The sequence below is a fragment of the Giraffa tippelskirchi genome, chromosome 11 (assembly GCF_054371585.1).
Source record: "Giraffa tippelskirchi isolate mGirTip1 chromosome 11, T2T-mGirTip1v1.2.pri, whole genome shotgun sequence".
NCBI classification, from domain to species: domain Eukaryota; kingdom Metazoa; phylum Chordata; class Mammalia; order Artiodactyla; family Giraffidae; genus Giraffa; species Giraffa tippelskirchi.
In genome coordinates this window covers 54,490,001-54,508,729 of record NC_137285.1, presented here as the reverse complement: position 1 = coordinate 54,508,729, position 18,729 = coordinate 54,490,001, and the positions used below count along the sequence as shown (strand labels likewise).

Here is an 18,729-nt window from a genome sequence, read left to right as displayed (position 1 = left end):
AGTATCACAAAGTCAAGCTGGGGTAGAAAATGACATGATTTAGAAAAAGATTCTCTCAAGTTTTTCTCATTGTAACACATTACACAATGGGCTCAATAAATAGCATCTCCAAAGACGATTTTAATTTCTAGGCAGTGATCCAGTTTTCAAAATATCCTCAGTTTTGGCCACTTTGATATTATGATAATTCAACATAATTGCAGATTTTCAGATTTTTAAAAAAAAAACCATTAAACTAAATCTCAATTGGTGATTAATATAAACAAATACATTAAAATGAATTATAGTAGTTGGTTAAAATATTTATTGTACATAAATATTATATATTATGTAACTAGATCTCTCTATATATTTAGTATATAAATGTAAAGATGAAAGAAGTCTGTTAAAAGCCAAGTGCTACATAAACAAACTCTCCAAATTGGTCTTAGGTAGGAAGACACAAATCAAAGAGCAAACATGCTTACAGATTTAGGAAGTTTTCTATAAAATATTGAGTTGATGAGATAGGACAAGGGCCTCCCTCAGCCTGGGATGTGACAAGGAGGTAGCTATAGTCATTCCATTTATATATTCTTGCACCTGACCTTCAGCACATTCTGTGATAAATTAACAGATGTTTGTTGCTTTGTTCAATTTTGAAAACTTCCTTTAAACTTTCCTCTTCATTGGCCTCATATTTTACCCATCTGTCTCTCTTAGAAAAATATTTTGTTGAGTAATACACTCTTTGTATCATGACATAACACGTTAATTTCAGAGCAACTTTGCCCAACTACTCCCCTACCAAATCCTGAGATTCTAAATCTGGTGGGCAAAAATATGCGCCTTCTTAATTTTCAGTCTCAGTATATTTCCTTTGCAAATCCTACAATTTATTAACTCTATGGCAGAGTGACACAAACATGTTCCAAAATAAACACACAAAAAGACCTACATTACTGTAATATCCAGGTTGAGAAAAACTACCCTAAAAGCGGGGAAATGCTGATGAAACCTCGCTGCCATACTCAGGGCTCAGCCGCTTTGTGCTTAATCATCATTAGGCACATGCTCTGAGGAACCCCAGACCTGGGAGTTTTTGCATAATAAGGTAAGTAGCAAGGCCTTATACCTAATGCCAGAAGGTGATGATGTAAAAATGAAGACATTTTCTTCCTCTAGTTATACATTTCAGTAACATCCTGGGTTTATCTTTTTGAATGGAAGAAAACACACACAACAATATAACTCTTTCCATAGGAGTGCTGTATAATTTTGCTGCAAACACTAACACTATCATAGAATTTCCATGAAGTGTCATCCGATCCCATACTAAGGGGGACTGTAAAATACCACAGAATATAGTTAACTGTGGCCACTGGAGCTTCTGAGTCATTCTGAGGGCTAGGCACCTTTTCCTTACTCTTCTTTTCATGTGAATATAATAGTTAATATAATAGTATAATAGCTTCATATTAGTAGATGCCAATAACAGTGAGTGCTTACAAAGTATTACTGATACTTCAGAGTCAAGTGAGATTGAGCACGTAAAGAGGTAGGTGCAACCTTTTAGCATCCCTATTTTACAGATAAAGAAACCCAGCCTAGCGGTTAAACAACCTACCCAGAGTCTAACAACCAGCACAGGGTATGAATGCAGTGACTAGCACCCAAGTCTGTATGCTCGCCATCAGATCCAGGTCCTCAGCCTCCCTGCTGTTATGCAGCCAGGACAAGCGGCAGTGAGCATGTCTACACCAACTGTCATCCGTCTCTGCTTCTTAAATGTGCTCCCTGACCTTTCCCTCTATGCAGCGGCGGCTGATCAAAAGCACGGAGTAGCAGAGCACCACAGTTGAGAGCATGGCGGCCAACAGCTGCCTGGAAAATCTGGTTCTGCTACTGGCTAGCAGTGTTCTCCTGCGCAGTTTGTTTAACTTCTGGGCCTCAGTCTCCTCATCTCTGAAATGGGATAATCATCCCTGCCTCAAGGGGTTACCAGGATTACAGAGGTACTCTATGTAATGGCTTAGCAGAGTAAGTGCTTAAAAGAATAGTGGTTATGATTAGTAAAACATAAGACTAGAGAGGGCTTCCCAGGGGGCGTTAGTGGTAAAGAACCCGCTTGCCAATGCAGGAGATGTAAGACATGCAGGTTTGATCCCTGGGTCAGGAATATCCCCTGGAGGAGTGCATGGCAACCCACTCTAGAATCCTTGCCTGGAGAAGCCCATGGACAGAGGAGCCCGCCAGACTACAGTTCATAGGGTTGCAAAAAGTCAGACATGACTGAAGTGACTTAGCACACGCACACACATCCTTGCTATAAACATGGCCAGCTTGAAGACTATAATACTGGGAAAGTTTGGGGATGCTTGTGATTCTGTTTTCATTAGATGATAGTGCCACTGGAAAGTCATGCCAACTGATACTACCAACAGTCCTCTTTTTTCTTCTCGTCAGATACAGAGAGCTGGGGGCTACTACATACAGGTAGATGCTTTTGAAAGATAGCAGTGACCTTCTCTAGGGTTCAGATTTCTTGGCTTCTCACTTGTTTTAAATGATTACCACAGGACCTTTGAGATTGATGGGCTCTATTTCCTTTGCCCTTCAAGTCTTAGATAAATACAAAGACATTCCTGTAAAAGCTTTCCTCACCTCTGCTGTGAATTATGGGACCTAAAATGTAGGAGAAGGGATGTCTTTCTCTGCTTAGCTGGAGGGACCCTGCACTCTGAAGTTTCGACTTCACTAAAAAAATATGATGCATGCTGGAGAGAACTTTATAGATTAAACCAGTTAACACTGGCGCACACTATATCTATATCCATTTATATTTATTCAAATGTTTTAAATAGAATTGCGAATGCCAAGATAAAAAAGTAAGAACACCAGAAATGAAATTAACCAAACAGAAAATTACACTGAGATTATTTCACATGATCAGGGAATTAAAAAAAAATATTTCTCTGTTGGCCATTCATAATAGACTTAAAATGAGATTAGACATTTAAAAATTGAAAACATTTATCACAGAGTGCAGGGCATTTTGATGCAGGATCAGTAACACTCAGTAAAATAAAGATGGTTGGGTTTAATATCATATCATTACTATCTTGATATAAAAAAATTATGGTAGTAAAAATTTTTACTTGCAGATCTACATTTTAATGGTTTGGAACCAGAATTTTAAATTATCCCTAAAAGAAGGTATTTATAAATTTATATCTGAGGGAAGACTCTTCAATGAACTTTCTACCACTTTTGGAATGAATTTATCTCTACCACTACATCAATTCTCTTTTAGATGGAATTCAGTAATTCCTAATCCAGTAGTTTGATAGGTCAAAAACTTAAAAAATATCACATATACAAAAAATTCCAGAATGGCAACTCTTCTATTGTAGTATTTATCAAATATATTAAATATATGTTGCTGCTTTCTTTCAACTAAATACACTTTCTTTCAACCTAAAGCATGCTTCAAAGCAGAGCTCTAACAATTTTGCTGAGGAAGCATTCGACAGGGGACCCAGTCAGTGCCGTGGATGTGTGCATGTGCATGAGTGTGCATGTGTGTTTGTGCTATGATTTTGATACCAGTTTTGAACAGTAAACTGCTTCTCATTGATGCTCTGACTCAGTTCACTCAGAAAAAAAACACCAGCATTGCATGCGCTCCCATAAGATCACCAGTTAAAGACAGAGGAAAATGTGAAAGGAAGGGTCTCTGACCAGCTTCAGAGAAGTAGGACATCCATCCCAACGGGCTGATGTGCAACGGATTTCACTAAACCTTCGCTGCTCACGATCATGCGTGTGACTTACAAGCATGTGAAATCAGAGGCTGCCTGGCCGGGTCTTGCCCCGGCGCACCCTACCTCCTCCTCCACATGCTGTGGCTCCCGGGCACCTGGGCCACTGTCTCTCAAGAGACCCAATGTCAGTGGGTTCAGCCACCCAGACAATCAGCAGCTTTCAACTGCATGTCCTCTCCTCTCTGGGTAAAAGGACTGCTTTGAAAAGCATCTTTTGAAATGAGGATCCGAGTAGATGGGGATGCTAAAAATCTAGCAAACCGCTATCTAGTTTTAAAACTATTTTTTACCTATTCTTGGTAATTTTACGAAGTTCAGTCTTCTAGGATTTGAGCTGTTGTGAATGGAATCACCTCTTCCTAAATGAAATAGCAGTTTAAATTTATATGGCATAGAATCTACTCTATTAATCCAACTCCACAATTTCCTAGAGCAAAAATAAGTCAATGCTTTTGTTGGTGCTTTGCAGCTTTGCACATAACTTTTGCTCAGTGAAACTTGGTTATGCTCTCAGGATATCGAAATCTCCTATAACATAGGCAGCACAATCTGGGTGTTAGATACTGGGATGGCAAAAAGTTTATTTGTGTTTTTCCACAATGGCTTATCAAAAAATCCATACGAATGTTTTGGCCAAACCAATAAAAACCAGATGCCATATTTTTAGCTTTAGTCAAGACCCATTTAGGGAGGTATTCTCTAAGTTCCCCAAATGACTGGTTCTTTGTTGGTGGTATAAGAATCAGGGCTGATAGATATTTAAGGACATCAACCAAGTCCAGCTTTTTGCCACAAAAAGGCCAGTCCTTAACCAGGTGACAAAAATCCCTGTCAACTCTGAATTGACCATTAGCAGAAAAGGAATTTCAAATTCCCTTATACCCAGCACTAGCTTTTAGAAACTCTTATAATCAAGAATTCCTCTTTATGTCTGATTTAATATACTCATATTGGTCATTAATTAATGCCATGGGGGGAATCACCACTGTGGTTTGTCCTGCATTTATTTCAAAAACCTACCAAGATTGGGTTTAGTATATAGAATTATTATTAATGCTGTGATTAGAATATTTCAGTCAATACTTTGGTATGTTAAAACAGCTTTATTCCCTCTCTTAGGACGTTTAAAATTGAAAGAATACGGAAGTGATATGCATAATAATTTATGAAGATTCCTATTTGCATTATTAACACAAAATAATCATTGACAAACTCAGAAGACTGCCACGAACACACTAATCTTTCACACATCAAGAAGCCTGAAAATTACTGTGAAATGATTGTGATACTGTTTTCATTTCAAAAGTCTTTGAGGGGCATACCACAAAAGCTAGTAGACTAGTCAACTCATGAAAGTGTTGGCATCTGTCCCATTAAACCAACAGTAGTCACTTCTAAGACTTCCAATCTGTGACTTGTGACAGGGGTTCCTTGGAGACTGAGATAAAGGCATGCTGTTGCCTGATCCACTTGAGGACAAGGATGTGGTCTTAGTACTGACTATACAGCATACATTCAAATTTCCATGTGATAGGTTCCTATCTCACTGATATCACTAGTGCCAAATACTAAAGGAACAAAATGTGCACTTTGGAATATGTCATTTTATGTAACTCTACACATGTATTCTACATTATTTCTACATAATGGGTAGAAGAATGGATTTTGAAGTTTATTTTAAGCCCGAGAAACCCTGTAGCTCTCCTAAGAAAAATTGCCCAACAGGGTTCTGCAAAACTCCTAGAGGCCTACAGAACATACGTACCGCAGAATCACAGCAGCGTCACAACCTGGCTTGTATTATTTTATTGCATGCTGAGATGTCTCAATATCAGAGAAGATAAACTTTCATTCATATCCCAATGAATGGGTGTAAATGAAAAGAGAGAGTCTTAAGTGACTCTAACTAGAAGAGCATTCTTTAGGTAGTTAAATTGAAGTAAAAACAAGAACATCAGTTTTTTCCTTCCTGCAACAAAATTTTCCAGTATTCTGAGCCCATTTATTTCACCTACATTTTATCATACATAAACTTTTAATACCAACATTTTAAGTAAAATGGTATTTGAAAACTATTCTCTCAAATAGCTGAAGATATATTTTAGAGTAAATTGGCAATGTGTATCATGGTGTATGTCCCTCAGTTCAGTAATGTTCTATCAGTGAATTTTAAAGAAATTATCCATAATCAAGTTAAATAATATATACAGGAATGATAAACAACATTATTTACAATGATAAAAAGAAAATACTGGGGTAATCCTAAATATCTCTTAATAAGGAAATGGAATGCTCAAAAGACACAAAAAAAACTAAGTTTTTGAGAAAGTTTCCAAATGTGGTAACATTCTCATGACATAGTATTAGGTAAAAAAAATGAAGGCTAAAATGATTTTATAAAAGCTTATTTTTATTTTAAAGATTCCTAGAAAAAACTATTAGAGAACATATTCTTCTGTATTTCCAGTTATTAAAACAGACTTGTGTTACTTTTGCAATCAGGAAAAATTAATTTAATACAAAAACTGGAAGAAAGTATATCAATTCTTTAATTGACAGGTTTATAGGTGATGATTTTTAGAACACTTTCCCCAATGCTTTATTTTATAGAGAGCATGTTTAACTTTTCAAAGTCAGAAAAAAACTTTCAAGGTCAGGAAAAAATAAACTCACTTGTAGTGAGTAACGCATCTGCTGCAGTATCTTTATTCCTTCCTCATGAGGTACCACTGGCAGTGAGTTATCAGAATATATTTCAGAATGTATTTATTGAACTCCAATGTGCAAAACAGTAATGGTTCATTTTAAGAGACTTTGGATTATGTGCTACGAAATGTAATGAAAAATTTTATTGGGAGAAAGCTGAAACTACTGATTTAAACAACTTTTCCAAATGATCTGTGTCGTGGTGCCCAAGCTCTTTTCCTTAAAGGACCACAAGTACCATAAGTACTTCTTCTGTGCAGTTATGTCCTGGTCAGTCCTGAGTTATCACTGGAAGGACTGATGTTGAAGCTGAAACTCCAATACTTTGGCCACCTGATGAGAAGAACTGACTCATTGGAAAAGACCCTGATGCTGGAAAAGATTGAAGGCAGGAGGAGAAGGGGACAACAGAGGATGAGATGGTTGGATGGCATCACCGACTCAATGGACATGAGTTTGGGTAAACTCTGGGAGTTGGTGATGGACAGGGAAGCCTGGCGTGCTGCAGTCCATGGGGTTGCAAAGAGTCGGATACGACTGAGTGACTGAACTGAACTGAACTGATGCTGTCACAATGTGACCTTGAAACTGAGTGGTCCCAACAATAGGCATTCTCTGTACTCTGAGTCATCCTAACTATTTCACATGGTAGATACTGAATAGATAGGTATCAGGAATATATTTATATTTTTTCTTATTGGTTTCTTCTGGTTTTGATGTTCTTAGTTGAGTAGAAGAGTATATAACCTCCTTTGATTTTTTTCCAGTTTAAAATGAAAAAGATAATCGGTTCTCCTCAAATCATACTTAATTTGTTTCATTCTAAGACATTCATGAACTGTTAAATGTCTTAATTTTAGAATGCCACAATTGGCTTACAGCTTAGTACTACTAATATTGTATCATTTTACTCTCTTGTGAACAAAGGTCTTGCCAACAAAGGTCCATCTAGTCAAAGCTATGGTTTTTCCTGTAGTCATGTGTGGATGAGAGAGTTGTACGATAAAGAAAGCTGAGCACGGAAGAATTGATGCTTTTGAACTGTGGTGTTGGAGAAGACTCTTGAGAGTCCTCTGGACTGCAAGGAATTCCAACCAGTCAATCCTAAAGGAAATCAGTCCCGAATATTCATGGAAGGACTGATACTGAAGCTGAGATTCCAATACTTTGGCCACCTGATGTGTAGAACTGACTCACTGGAAAAGACCGTGATGCTGGGAAAGATTGAAGACGGGAGGAGAAGGGGACGACAGAGGATGAGATGGTTGGATGGTATCACCAACTCAATGGACATGAGTTTGAGTAAGTTCCGGGAGGTGGTGATGGACAGGGAAGCCTGGCGTGCTGCAGTCCATGGGGTCGCAAAGAGTTGGACATGACTGAGTAACTGAACTGAACTCCGTGACAGTATTTGTTTATACACCTATTAGATTATTGAACATGAGAATTCAAATTGAAGAAGCGGGAAAGAAGGCAATAGATGCACTTATATGTTATAAAGGTGGCTAGTTATAGATAAAAATATTTGACTTACCTGTAGAAATATTGTACAAGGAAATCACAGTATAAATAGCATATCTTATGACACAGAATCAAACAAAGATGTAGTGAAAGAATGATTTGCAATTGCCAAAATAACCCAAAGGCCTCTTTGTTTCTGCTGGCAGATGCTGATATACAATTCTAATGCCTATTAAACAGTATTTAAACAAATATTTTATAAAACCAAGAATCATTTTGAGTGTGTCAATTACATAGGGAAACCAAGTCAAAACACCAATCTGACTGCACTGCTTAATCATCACCAAATAACATGAAAAATGTAATGTCACTGTCCTGATTTAGTGGCCATAATTATTGCTCCCCTATGCTGTCTCCTTATTTTCTCCCACATTCTTTCCTTTATTGCAAAGAAACACCTTTAGTGAGGATAACACTAAAATAAAATTAACATAGCCAGAGCAAAGATAAAATAAAATTTAAAAAGCCAACCTTTATTCCACTCTGAACAAGTTTGTGAATGTCCAAATAAGGCTCCTTGAAAATTTCTCCTTCGGGGGTAAGTATCTTCACGTAACCTTCTTTTTCCAGAATGAAGAGGCGGTGGGAGCCATCCCCACTATGTAGGGCACTGACTGGCTGGCGCAGCCCACTCACAACCTCCTGGATACAGAAGCAGTTGTGTTTGTGCTTTCTAAACAAATTAAAGAAAACCAGTAAGCTTTTCTTGAGATGAAGGAGGTAAGAAATGTATGTAGCATCCTTTTCAAAATATATTTCCTCTAGGAATCAACAAAGGGCTGCTACCCAAGGTCCCAATCTGATTCTTTTAAATTCTTTTCAATGGGAAAAATAAAAGCCCTCAAAAAGCTTTCTATCAGAAAGCAAAGGAGAGAACCCAAACACACAGGTATTTTAAATTTTTCACAAGCTCACTATCTTATCTTTCAGTGACTCCAATTAAAATCAGCGTTACTCATAGTAATTAAACCTTATAGAAGGTACTCGGAGAGAAAGTTCTAAGATCTATTTATAAAACCCTGTTTAGCTAATAATAATTGGGCTGAACATTTCTACAGTGCCATAGGCTAACAACAATCATACAATTCAAGTTTAAAACTATACTCATAAAATTCCCATGAATCATAGAGAAGCCAAGCTCATAACAGAAGATTAGTAGTCTCAGCATTAAAGATATTTAAGCGAATATGATTTTAGAGAAGCAAATTACCAAAAAGAAAAAAAAAAACATCTGGAGGATATAACTGCTGGACATGAGCATAGACAGATGACTCATTGTTAAAACCACAAGGCTTGTCAGGTGTTTTTTTTTTTTTAAGATTAAATAACATTTATCTTTATGAACCTGCTGATCTCTTCCACTTTGTCATATTCTTCCATCTGGTCCAAGTAGTTAGAAGCTGGTCCTCTGATTTGTTTTCTTGGAAAATCAGGAAAGCACAAGCCACCATCTTTTCTTGCATAGTAAAAGCAAAACTCATCAGCAGTAATAGTTTGAAGTAAACCTTTAAAAAATGTAAAAAGATGCCTTAGAAATATTAGAAATATTTAGTGTTATGGTAAAAGCACCACATTTGAAAGACAAAATATAGGTCAAGAATTTTCAGGAACTATATGACTATTCTAGGAAAATATATAGACCAAAAAAATAAAAGGAAAGAACACTGTATTTTGGCTTGGGATTTCCATTTCTTTTTAAACCAAACATTTAAAGTTGCAGTAAAAGTGAAACGATACTGTATTAGATGTCTTAAAATGCTCATATGAAACAGAGTGAATATGAACACAGCATTGATTGCATCGACTCTATTTTCAAGCCTTCCTAGTTTCCAAATGTCACACTTCCACATTCACCAGATGACTACTCAGCACTTTTCCCTACCATATTAATAACTTCCTAAGAACAAACTGCAGTCAAGAAAGAGACAGACCATCAAGAGCCAGTTTGGGTCATTTTACAATTCTTACTGTATTGTCACTCATCCATGATTAAATGATAAATCTATTACTATCCCAAGGTCACACATTAGATCTCACAGTAAATGACTGACTCCCTGCAATGATCAAGCAATGAATTGATGCCAGTAACAGAGCCTCTATATTCAAATGTGTTGGTGCCTTTTTCTTGCTCACTTACAGAAGATAATGATTATTTTGTAACACAAAAATAACCTTTAAAATATTCTTTCAATCTTCTCAAACAGAAGAGCTGACATACTACTCCTCAGTGAAAAAAAAATTAATATGAGCCAAAACAAAAGTGCAGAGTAGACTTAAAGGGATCTGAATGAAAGGACTCATATTTTCATTTCTTACATAGTAAGAATTTTTATCAAATAAAAAGTTGAATAAGAAAGAAGATCTTATTACAAAAAAGAATTTTGACATTACTTTTACAATTTGAGTTAATAAGGTAGATTTTTGTGTGTGTGTGTGTGGGGAGGGCATAATGGCTAAGACTCACTTCCATATTCTGACAATTTTGTTATTAAAATATGATATTGCTATCAGAATTGACTCTATTGCTGTCCCAAATTCCTGCTTCTGATTTTGTACCTTCAGTTATGCTCAATCCCTTGAATTTTACCTAACAAATCAAGCTATTGTACTCCCAGGTAATCAGGTAATGTAGCTGAGGTTTAGAAGTTGTATAATGGATGCAAGTTTGCAAGTATTTGTAAGAAAAAGAACTTGGAATTTGGAGACAACCAAATTCCCATCAATGGACTATGAAAGACACTAAAAAGTTGATTTTCTGTGAGCTTTACCCAAGTCCCCTCCAACCTAAGACTAACTAACCTTGGAATCTGAGGGTCCCACAGGATTAAAACATATTACATATTTTGACCTAACTTGGGGGTGAAATGTATCATCCCTGAATTTCTGAGACGGATTCTTCAGTGCCAATACCTGACTAACCTATTGGGAGACAGGGCTTCCCTGGTAGCTCAGCTGGTAAAGAACCCTCCTGCAATAAGGGAGTCCTGGGTTCGATCCCTAGGTTGGAAAGATCCCCTGGAGGAGGGCATGGCAACCCATTCCAGTATTCTTGCCTGGAGAATCCCATGGACAGAGAAGCCTGGCAGGTTGTAGTCCATGGGGTCGCAGAGTCAGACATGACTGAGCAACTAAACACAGAATTGGGAGACATCTTATCTTTGAGAAGCAGGTGAGTAAGAGCAGATGTCATTAGAAGTGTGTGTGTATGTGTTGTGGGGATGGGCAGAATAAGGAGCCATGGCAGCTGGGAAGGGTGCTCCCTGGGAGGGGTCAGGCAGCTGGAAGGAGGTTATCTTTCTTTGAAAAATCCAGGGATTAGAAATTGAGGAGAGGAATGAAAGCTGCAATAGCATTTACTCATCTTTAGCAATTTACTGTTTGCAAGAAATTAAGTTTTCTCTTCCATTCTTTAATGGCTAAGCATCAGAGAAAAACTGCACAGTAGTGTTAAATAATTCTGTTTGAGGTAAAAAGAGGAGAAGGAAAACTGAGTTGCTAAATCAAACTTTTTCTAGTTTTGACCCAGATGTTTTTGGGAGTTAGATGTTTTATATATAAATACAGATATAGATCTGCAGATAGAGATATATATTTACCTTTAGGCAGGAAGTTCTCTATGCCAATACAATGCATGCAGGAAGACTGCCATACTATGGATATATTTATTACTGAATATGTGAAGGAGAAAGTTTGTTTTAACTTTGTTTTGCCTGCAGGGGTCACACATAAATTTCAAAGTACAACTCAGAGGACATTTTGAGTTCATTTTTTAAAAGTAATCTGTTTTTCAACATTATACTCTGCAAAACCATACCATTTTAAGGGGAAATAAATGAACAATGCCAGTGGCTGACTGCATTTTGTAAGGAATTATTAGCTGGGGACAAATAAGAGGAAATGAGAAATGGTTTTCAAATGGAACATCTGAAGATCAATGAGTGCAGATTCATAAAATCTGTCACTCCAGAGATACTATGCTCTCTTAGCAAATTAAACAAAACCAGAATGCTACCAATGAATTATTCTGAGCTTTTTACAGTATTAAAGGCAAACTGAACAATCTAAGTGGGAAAAAGGGAGCCAACTTAGAAGACTTTTACATAAAAATATGGGCATTTTCTGACAATTATGATAATATGAATGGAAACATCTAATACTTTTATTAGTACTTTATCTTAAATGATCTGATTTTATAGACAGTGATGAATAAGATATATTTTCTGTGAAGAGCTAAAAGGGGATCTGGTTTTGGGATACTGGGCTAACATTTATTTCCTGGGAAGATGCAATTTAGCAAATGGTACCCTTCTGTTTAGAAGGAGACCCTGAAGAGCATTTTACTGAAGGCATGCAGCTTCCTCTGATTATCATCATATGATCAGGTCCACCAGTGATGGGAGGACACTGATGATTCCAGCAGCTGTAATGGCTTTATAACTCCTGATAATTTATCAAATGTTTTGGAACTGTAACTCTTCTCCCGTCTTACTATACCGCAAAGCACCCTGTAAAATACTGACATGTAAATAAATATTCTCTATGCAGTTTTCTAAGCTCTAGCTTTTCTACTTTTCCTCATTCTCTATGCTGTTTATATTGATGAGGAAAAAATGGAAAAACTCCGCCATCTGTGAGGCTTGGACTGGAAAGCATTTTCGAGCAGAGGAGGTAGATCTGGGTGTATTAATCCATCCATTCTGGCTCACTCTCTGGGGCCCTAATGAGACAAGTGTAAGATATCTGACTAGGGGTCAGGAGTGGCTGTGGACTTGAGAAACTCAGTGGAATCAAATCCATGACCTTGGCCTCTTTAGCAATGGGATTAAACCAGTTGAACTAATTGTGTACAGACAGTTCACACGAGCCTCATCTATAGCTGAGAGATGACAGTCTGAGAGTGATAAAAATCATTATGGTAATGAGTGTAAATGTAAAGGAAGAAGCAGGGCCCCAGAGGTACCCTTTCATATCCTCTCCACAGAGTGTACTTATTAGGTCATCGTTTAGTGAACAGCAAAGCATCTCCTCTGTTCATCGTAATTCAGGCAGAAGAAGAGACCCGTGGTATTGAGAAAGAAGTTCCTATGGGTTGTTTTTTTTTTTTAATGAAATTTGGGGATTTTTCAGAAGCTTTAAGAGTTTATCTCCCTCACTAAATTCACAGCTGGAGAATATTATGATCAATAAAACTCCAGTATATCTTTACTGCAGTTATTTTTAACTTTTTTTATTTTTTGTGTAAATAAGCAGACCATGAATTTTTCTGAATTAAAGTTTCCAGAAGATTGCTGTCTTTTGGGCATACGTGTATCTCAGAGTGAATGGCACTTTCTTAAAGCTGTGGGGGTAAAGCAAAGGGATAGATCATTTATGTGTTTAATTCTTCATGTACTGGGCCATGGGGGAAGAAATGAAGATGTCTCTGGAATTATTTTCTCTCTTTCAACTCTTCTCAGCAGTCCCTTCCTCTTCATGTTTTTGATTTGCAAAAAGATGAGGCTGATGAGGACAGGTTAAAAAAAAAAATCACAAAGTAGCTGTTTTTCACAATGTTGAACTTCAGAGAAGAGCAAACCATGACATTAAACAGACTTAAGAAGGTGAAAATATTCCAAATTCGCTTTTTGAGCAATTTCTGAAAAAGAGGTGTTCTAGAATTCTAAAGAGCCTTCTGTGTTGGGGGCCAGGGTCATCTGATTTATCACACTTTAGGAAATGGTAACCTGTGTGCCAAGGATCAGTCTGGCTAACAAACTGATCGACACAAACAGTGTGTTATTACAGCTCACTTTGGGGACATGTATTTAGAGCGATTATTAGCATTTGATGGATGCAGAGGAATCCCCTCTGTTTCGCTGCTAACGCCTGCTGGCCTGGCCCTGAAAATCACCCTGGCTGCTCCACCTACCACTGGAGTGGAGCTTTCATCTGGTTATCTTTCAAGGCAGCCTGGGTGGCCACCAAAAGCACTTGACATCTTGATGCACTTCAGCAGTTTTACATATATACAAACTTTGGAGAAAAATAAATTTGTCATTCGTCACCACATATGTTGATCTGGGGAGCAAGGTGCTTACAGTTTGGCTCCTGAGCTGTTTGCTGTGCTCTCTCTTTCAGTGGATATTGCTTTTTGTTGTTTGTTTTGGAAGCTAAAATAACTTCAAATAAAGGAAGCACCCCACAGATGAGTCTCTCAATTCAGCCTAGTGGTATTTATCTCAAGTAGATAAAAACGCTGAGTGTCAGTATCATTTTCAGTTTAGAGTGGTAAAGGCAAGCCTTCCAGACTGGAAATTTGCAGCAAACCTTTATGGGACCTAATCTGTTATCACTTCTCAGCAGGCCATCTAGGCAACCGTGACCTATTCTACTTTGCTTTGGGGAATGTGATAAAGAGGAAGAAACAGCTGGTTTAAGGCAAACCTTAGAAACATGGCTGTAGTTTATAAAGTCAATAATAATATTTTCACATTGAATGGGTTTAGATACATGTTATGGTACACCAAAGGAGGCAAGCAACCCTAGTCAAAATGTTTTCTTAGGCTATTAAGAGCACTCTATTAAAAAAATATATATAAAAAATACACATTTCTGGGTCAGAGAAAAGAGTAAAATGTGCATAGCAGTTAAAAAAAATTGTTCAAGTGCATCCTACAGTTCATAAAGCTTGTCTTTTACTTCAGTGCCATTGAGTTTTATAAACTGTTAGCATCAGTAGATTTGTTTGTTACATTAACTAAACAGAATCTGTCTTATTAAATTCTTTTCTACCTCTGTGTTGATTCTTCCAACCAAAGCAACAACCACCAGGGTTTACAAGCCTGAGATGGTAAAATTAATCAGTGCCCAAGAACTTATATGTTTATTAGGGTCCAAAATATGACCATGTATATCTTGGACATTATAAGCATAAGAACTTGAACTTTATCTCGCCTATAAGTTTCTCACTGTATACAACCGGATTAAGGCATTTAACTTCTGAGGCTACCAGGTAGCTCCGGTGTAAAGAATCCACCTACCAATGCAGGAGACTCAAAACTCAGGTTTGACCTTTGGGTTGGGAAGATCCCCTGGAGAAGGAAATGGGAATCCACTCCAGTATTCTTGCCTGAGAAATCCCATGGACAGAGGAGCCTGGTGGGTCACAGTCCATGGGGTTGCAAAGAATCGGACATGACTGAGCACACACACGAGGCTCAATTTTCCTCATCTATCAAAGGGACACAACTAGAACTTTCCTCTCTTCCTCACAGGCTTTACGAGAGGCAAATCAGTCATTATATGTAAAAGTACTTTCTAAGGTGTTACGTTGGGCGGGGGCTTTCAAATTATATTTTATTTAAGGAAATACCTTAGAAGTCAGTGGACAAACTGCGCTCACATATCAACTGTGTGGAAGGGGAGGGTGTTTTGATAGAGACACTGATGAATAAAGACACCAACGAGAAATCTGTATTGATAATCCAGCATGTGTAAAGATTACCAACTGTATTATCAGTTTAACAAGAAATGTAAAACACTTCAACAAAACAATGTATTGTTTGTAGGCTGAAATGACAGTTATCCTTTTAGCAGCAATACAAGGTTACAAGTTTTTAACAGTTAATTACGAGGTAAAAATAGACATTTTGAAAGGAAAGGCAAGATAAATTTTACACCCTTGTAAGCAAGTGTTTGGGCTTCCCGGGTGGCTCAGTGGTAAAGAATCTGCCTGCTAATACCTTGGGAGAAGGCAATGGCACCCCACTCCAGTACTCTTGCCTGGAAAATCCCATGGACGGAGCAGCCTGGTAGGCTATAGTCCATGGGGTCGCTAAGAGTTGGACACAACTGAGCGACTTCACTTTCACTTTTCCCTTTCATGCACTGGAAAAGGAAACGGCAACCCATTCCAGTATTCTTGCCTGGAGAATCCCAGGGACGGTGGAGCCTGGTGGGCTGCTGTCTATGGCGTCGCACAGAGTCGGACACGACTGAAGCGACTTAGCAGCAGCAGCAGCAGCTAATACCTTGAGAGTTGGGTTTGATTCCTGGGTCAGGAAGATCCCCTGGAGAAGGAAATGTCAACCCACTCCAATATTCTTGCCTAGGAAACCCCATGGATAGAGAAACCTGGCGGGCTATAGTCCAGGGGTCGCAAAGAGTTGGATGCGACTAAGCAACTAAACAACACCAACAAAGCAAGTGTTTAGGAACAAGTATCTTGGAAAGCTCTTCTGCAGTAGTTGATTTCACTTAATCATTTTTTTGTTTTTACCTGGAATATGTCCCCGGCAAGTATAGAAGAATTCTTTGCAATAGTCTTTGCAGAACAAGGGAAGTAGCAGATCTCTTTCCAAGGCTTCTCTCTCAGGTGAGGAGAACAGGCTCTGAGAATGTGGAGAGCAACGGGCACACTTGATTTCCTCCAGTAACTTCCCGCATTCTGTGTTGTTGGTAACAGAAAATATCTGAAAGCCAGAAATTAGAAAAAGACTTCTGTTTAGTTCTATGAAGTTAGGTTTAGTTATTTTTTTTTAGGGTCATCATAGAAAGAGAAAAGTTGATTTAGCCAATGCTGTAGTCTGCAAAGAATCACCAAGTCACAGTACAGAATACCTTTATAAGGACACAAGCACAGTCTCTTGGTTTCCCAGGTGGCTCTAGTGGTAAAGAACCTGCTTGCCAATGCAGGTAAGAGATGCGGGTTAAGACAAAGATGCGGGTTAAGATAGGGGTTAAGATGCGGGTTTGATCCCTGGGTCAGGAAGATTCCTTGAAGAAAGGCATGGCAACCCACTCCAGTATTCTTGTCTGGAAAATCCCCTGGACAGAGGAGCCCGGCGGGCTACAATCCACAGGGTTGCAAAGAGTCGGACACGACTGAAGTGACTTAGCAGGCAGTCTCTTGGGTTGGGATGGAAGGGCAAAGGGTAAGGATGCAACAACGGGCTTCTTACTCTTCTAAGTCAGTCTGTTTGTCCTTCCGGTGTGAAAAATTAAATGACAATTATATTTAGTCTCCTTAACCCTTTTTCTCACCCTGCCTTAAAGTATATACTGACTGACATTTAATTTGAAAACTCCAAATATCTTTATCCAACTCTATGTAAAACAACTTTTTAACACGAGGCTTTTTTGTGTCTTGGGTAAAAATCTCTTTCATTCCTGGAATGCCTAATGAGATTCTCAAAGATGTTATTTAAACATATTGTTCTCATTTGAATTAATTTTCAATCTACAGATTGCCTAGGGAAAGTTTTCTAAAGTGTGGGAAATATCTTCCTTTCGTGTCCTACAAAAATAATACCTGAAGCTGAGTAAAACAGGTTTAAGACTAACTTTTATTATTCTTTATATCTTAGCCAGGAAAAATTTTCTAACTAGCTCCTCAGGTATATGTACGAATAAACACAAGACTTTAGTAAAAGTGTTTTTGCATAGTATTTAATGAGTTTTAATGAAAAAGGAGCATACAGTATTATTCTGTCTTTTATATCAATAAGACTAATTTGAGAGCTACTGATTCATTGAGGTTAGCAATTTGTAGGTAAAATAGATCTTAGTGTCTAGAACTAACTTTAAAAAACTTATTTCAGGACCTCCCCTGTTTCTTAACAGAATATCAGCACAATATTTGATACATGAAATATAGTACTGTCAAATTAAGCATTGATTTTTCATATTAAAAACACCATAATGAGGTAGAATTTCATACAAAAATTTAATTTTCCCAGTTTATATAACTGTGTTTACGCTTATTTCTTTAGAACCATGAACTGAAATTAATATTTTAAACTCTAGATCACTGCTTAAAGCAAGTATTCCATTGCAAGTTGAGGTTCTAATTTGAGTAAATTGAGTGACTCATACGGCTTCTGTTTTTTTGGGATAAAGATATTCTAGGTGATCACAAAATTTGGATCTGAAAGAGCAAAGCAACTAAAAGAAAAAAAAAGCTGCACACAAGGCATGCTGAAATTTTAGCAAGTAGTAATTAAAAGTCCAATAGAAGCCACCCTATTTCAGGAAAAAAATATATGTGCGTACATATATGTATACAATGAGTTGTAACTATCTACAATATTCAGAAACTTTATTAATAATTACAATTATGCTTACATTTTTATTTTTATCATTTTATTTAAATGACAATTGCTTAAATGGTTAAAGTTTTCTAAAAGGAAACGCACACCAGACACTTAGAATTTGCATTCCAAGAATGTTTTAAATGTCTTTTATTGTCCATACTGTCAGACCTCACCAGATCTATTCAATATTAACACTGTTCAACTTTGTTCTGTTTGTTTATCACATGGCAGTCCAGTAAGAACAAAACAACTGCAGGATGCTGAGACCACCTCTTTTGCTGGCTGACAAACTGGAAAGTAATTACCTTTGGTTTTATGGAGAATATGCAAGCTTAGATTTTTCATAGTTGAAACAAAATGAGCCCCATACACACTCCCAGCTGCTATCCAGGAAGAGCTTGATTTTAGTGCCTAAAGAATTTTGTCTTTTACAATTTTTGGAATGTGTCCTGGCCACAAGGTCTCTCATCAAAAGTTTCAGAAATAGGATTCAATAAATTATCTGAAATCAAGTATAATATTATTCTTTGTAAAGTTTCACGCTGTCCCAGCCCAGCAGGATGGTTAACATTTTGCACTGTGTGGGGTCTGCAGTGTAAATACCTATTTCAAGATAGATAGAGCCATCA

At 37.5% G+C, this 18,729-nt stretch overlaps 1 protein-coding gene across 3 annotated transcripts in view; it reads right to left on the bottom strand.

The window, feature by feature from the left end:
- Positions 1-18,729, bottom strand: part of HHIP (hedgehog interacting protein) — a 102,184-nt gene that overhangs the window by 78,908 nt on the left and 4,547 nt on the right. For all 3 annotated transcript variants that reach the window (XM_081544189.1, XM_081544191.1, XM_081544188.1), the window contains exons 2-4: positions 16,288-16,480; positions 9,376-9,535; positions 8,502-8,703 (exon numbers count right to left, since the gene is read on the bottom strand). In XM_081544189.1, coding sequence (XP_081400315.1) covers positions 8,502-8,703; positions 9,376-9,535; positions 16,288-16,480 — 555 coding nt within the window. The remainder of the gene's footprint in view (positions 1-8,501; positions 8,704-9,375; positions 9,536-16,287; positions 16,481-18,729) is intronic.